Source organism: Rhipicephalus sanguineus, chromosome 9 (genome assembly GCF_013339695.2).
Source record: "Rhipicephalus sanguineus isolate Rsan-2018 chromosome 9, BIME_Rsan_1.4, whole genome shotgun sequence".
In the NCBI taxonomy this organism is placed as follows: Eukaryota; Metazoa; Arthropoda; class Arachnida; order Ixodida; family Ixodidae; genus Rhipicephalus; species Rhipicephalus sanguineus.
In genome coordinates, this window is record NC_051184.2 from 88,168,217 (window position 1) to 88,171,683 (window position 3,467).

Sequence of the window (3,467 nt, forward strand, 5' to 3'; positions counted from 1 at the left end):
GATATATGACAAGTATGTTTTGACAAATATTTTTTTCTCCCTTTGGGCTGCTTATATACGTATTACTAAAAGTACGGGTGGTGCACGCGGCTCGTTATAATTTTTATCTAGAATAGTGTATTTACAACGAAGGTAATAAATATGGCTTTTTTCGTCTATTTCTCTTGCTGTGGCAAGGCGCTACTAGGCTGAAGACAGGTGCTACTTCTCCAGAAGAGTGCGCGATTCACTTTTTCGTTAGAGCATGCTTTAAATTTCAATAGAGCGCGCAATAAAAACAAATATATTGGGCTTCTTATTAAAACTGAGCTCATTCTGCCAATCACTTTCCTTGCTACAATATCTGCTACAAAACGCTCTTGATGATCCCAATTGTATTTGCACAAAAAATAAGCGCCCGAACAAACGTTCATCGTACCGCCGCTCAGCTGCCTGTTTCCACCGTGAGCCGCTTTTTACAAGAAATTACCGTCGGTTAAAGTGTAGTTGTTAGCGAATCATGCACGAACAAAGAGTAGATATTTGTCACTTGAAACGTCTTGCTGTCGATTCCATGTACGGGCAACACCATCTAGATTATTCGCTTGGGCCTATGTCGGGCCCGATTTGCGGTCGGGTCGGGCCGGGCCGGGTAAGGGAAAGATTTTCTCGGGTTCGGGCCGGGCCCGGGCCTCGCTTTGAGTCACCGGGTCGGGTACGGGCGGGTACACTTGAACGAGTTCCGGGCCCGGGCCGGGCCCGGGCCGAGAATCACGGCCCGTGCAGTGCTCTAGTGTGTAGTTTGCACAAAATGCCAACTAACGTTGCGATTTTTTAAACAAAGGGCTTTCCGATATCTCATAAACGTATATATGGGTAATTTCTGAAGGGGAGTTCGCGCCAGGATTCCAAGGACATTTGCTACAGACGTGCGTGCCTTGGTAATGTGTATCTAGGTATAATGGGCCAGGAACGAGAGAGGCGGAGAGCAAGGAGGCGTGCCTTCAAATAGCAAGACAGAGATTACGCTCGAAAATTCCGCAAATGAATTATTACCTACTAAAGCTGCGCACAAAGTGGCCCCGTTGTGCATATTCTGCAACAAAATCGAAACAATAGACCATTTCTTTCCATTGTGTCGCCGACGTTAAAGTCAGAGAAAGAGATACCTTGTTGCTCCACTTCGGAAGATAGGATTACCAATAAATCTTGCAGTACGTTTATAATTTGGCGGCACTACAGTACCTCATAGCCACATGGATGTCTGGTCATCTGTGTTCGATTTCACAAATGAAACAAAAAGATTATCGTGTTATACCCTAGTTACACGGGCACGCTAACCTCAGTTAAAGCGAACCTCAGTTAACCGGAGTTAACTACAGTTACCGTCAACTGCAGTTGACACCTGTTACACGAGAAAACCTATTCTCACTTCAGGGCTGTGAAGCGGGTCACGTGATGCTCCGCTTCGCGACTGAACGTGTAAAGACTTAGCTACTTTTTATAAGTAAACTGGCAAATAAAATGTATTTTCTTTGAAATAACTCGTTTTGTTTGCATCTGCAGTCCGCAAGCGTATTGCATGGTGTGCTTCGACAAACTTTAGCGTGAGTAAAGGCTGGTCTCGCCACAATGGGCGAGATCACCTCACCGTTTCGCGATCGGCGCAACAGCCAAGACAATCCATTGCTCGATCCGCTTTGGTGTAGTGGCTAGAATAGCTTTGGTGTGTGTCGTTTGTTCTGGCGTTGTCGTTTAGTTTTTGTTAAAAAACGTTGTTTCATCAACGTTGTGCTGACGCAAGTGTGATGGCGTCGAGCCAGGCTATCTTGCGAGGCGATCACGACGACAATAAGGCCACGATTTTGTCTCTGTTCGCCGTTCAACAGGCAGCACTGCGGGATAAGCAGGCACAGATGCTGCGTATAATGCAACAACTGGAGGAACTTGAAGAAGAAAAGGAGCACTCGGAACGAGAGCGCAACTTTCTCGCGGTCATGGTGGCGCGGCTGATGTGGCGCGAACGGTGTGTGTGGACGTATGCACGGCCGGAGTCGTGGTTCGAGACCACGCTACCGCATCTTCCCGTAAGTGCTTTCAGAGAAAACTTCAGGTTGGATGTGAGCACGTTTCGATACATCGTGTGTGTTTGCGGAAGCATGGCACGGCTAGACACGAACATGCGTAAAGCCATTTCTCTGACGAAACGCGTCGCCATTGGTCTGTACAGGCTGGCCACATCTGCTGAAGAAAGAACAGTGGCGAACCTTTTTGTAGTCAGCAGGTCGTCAGTGAACATCATATTCCGCGAGTTCTGCAATGTAGTTGTGCGTCGCCTGGAGCCACGGTTTGTCCGATTTCCGAGGGCGCAAGAACTGGTCGAGCACCTCCGCCAGTTTGCTGCTGTTGCCGGCTTCCCACAAGGAGTAGGTGCCCTCGACGGCTGTCATATTGAAGTTTGCCCACCCCAGGATCATGCAACAGATTACTATAAGTATAAGGGATGGTACAGCACCATTCTATTGGCTGTGGTGGACCACCATTACAAGTTTATGTACACCAATGTAGGTTCACCAGGTCGGATGCATGATGCAGCGGTGTTCGAGAGGTCTCAACTGTCAAAGCGTTTGGAAAGCGACGTCTTCAAAATGGGAGTGAAGCAGATGCACGGAGTGGCAGTTGGGCCCGTCCTTCTTGCAGACCAGGCATTCCCACTGCAACCGCACCTGATGAAGCCTTATGCAAGAGCAGGGTCCGACGGATCGAGCACGAGAGCATTCAATTACCGACTGTCCAGTGCCAGACGAGTGGTCGAGAATGCGTTTGGGCGACTGAAGGCCCGATTCCGAATTTTACACAAAGGGCTGGAATGTGACATAGACAATGTAAATGCAGTCATTCGTGCGAGCTGTGTGCTCCACAATATTTGTGAAGAATTCTCAGATCAGTGTGACGCAAGTTGGTTGGAGATTGCCCGTATTGAAGATGCGAGCCGCATTCAGCCAGTGTGCATAAGCACTCAGCAGGATGCATTGGGAGTGCATGTGAGAGATGCCCTGGCGCAACACTTCATCACCTGTGCACAGAACTGAGAAGTAATTGTGTGTGAGCCAGAAGACTGGTGAAGACACGTCAACATGTGCATCATTACACAGTGTGTTATGTGCGGCTGATGCTGGAGTGCTGTACGTTTGCCTATATTGCAAACTATTGTCTCTTTCAATATGTTTTAACCTGTCCTCATCAATGTGTTTACAGGCTACACTCGGCGACAAGCTATATTGACAGTGGAGCGAAGGCTACGGAGGCAGGTCTGCTGCACATTCGTGTTGCTCTACAAGTAGTACGGCAGCTTTCGGTTTTGCTCGCTCGCTTGCATCGTTAACGCATTTAGAAAAACAGGTATGTAAAAAATGCGTCCACCTCCCCGAAGGGAATCCTGAGGAAATGCGAATGCATTTATTGCGCCGAGAGTACACGGCGTAGTA

General features: G+C 48.2%; 1 protein-coding gene across 1 annotated transcript; it reads left to right on the forward strand.

The window, feature by feature from the left end:
• Positions 1-1,787: 1,787 nt before the first annotated feature.
• On the forward strand, positions 1,788-3,071 carry LOC119405714 (uncharacterized). Its single transcript, XM_037672554.1, has one exon. It carries the CDS (start codon positions 1,788-1,790, stop codon positions 3,069-3,071), a length of 1,284 nt encoding a protein of 427 aa, XP_037528482.1.
• The last annotated feature ends 396 nt before the right edge of the window (positions 3,072-3,467 follow it).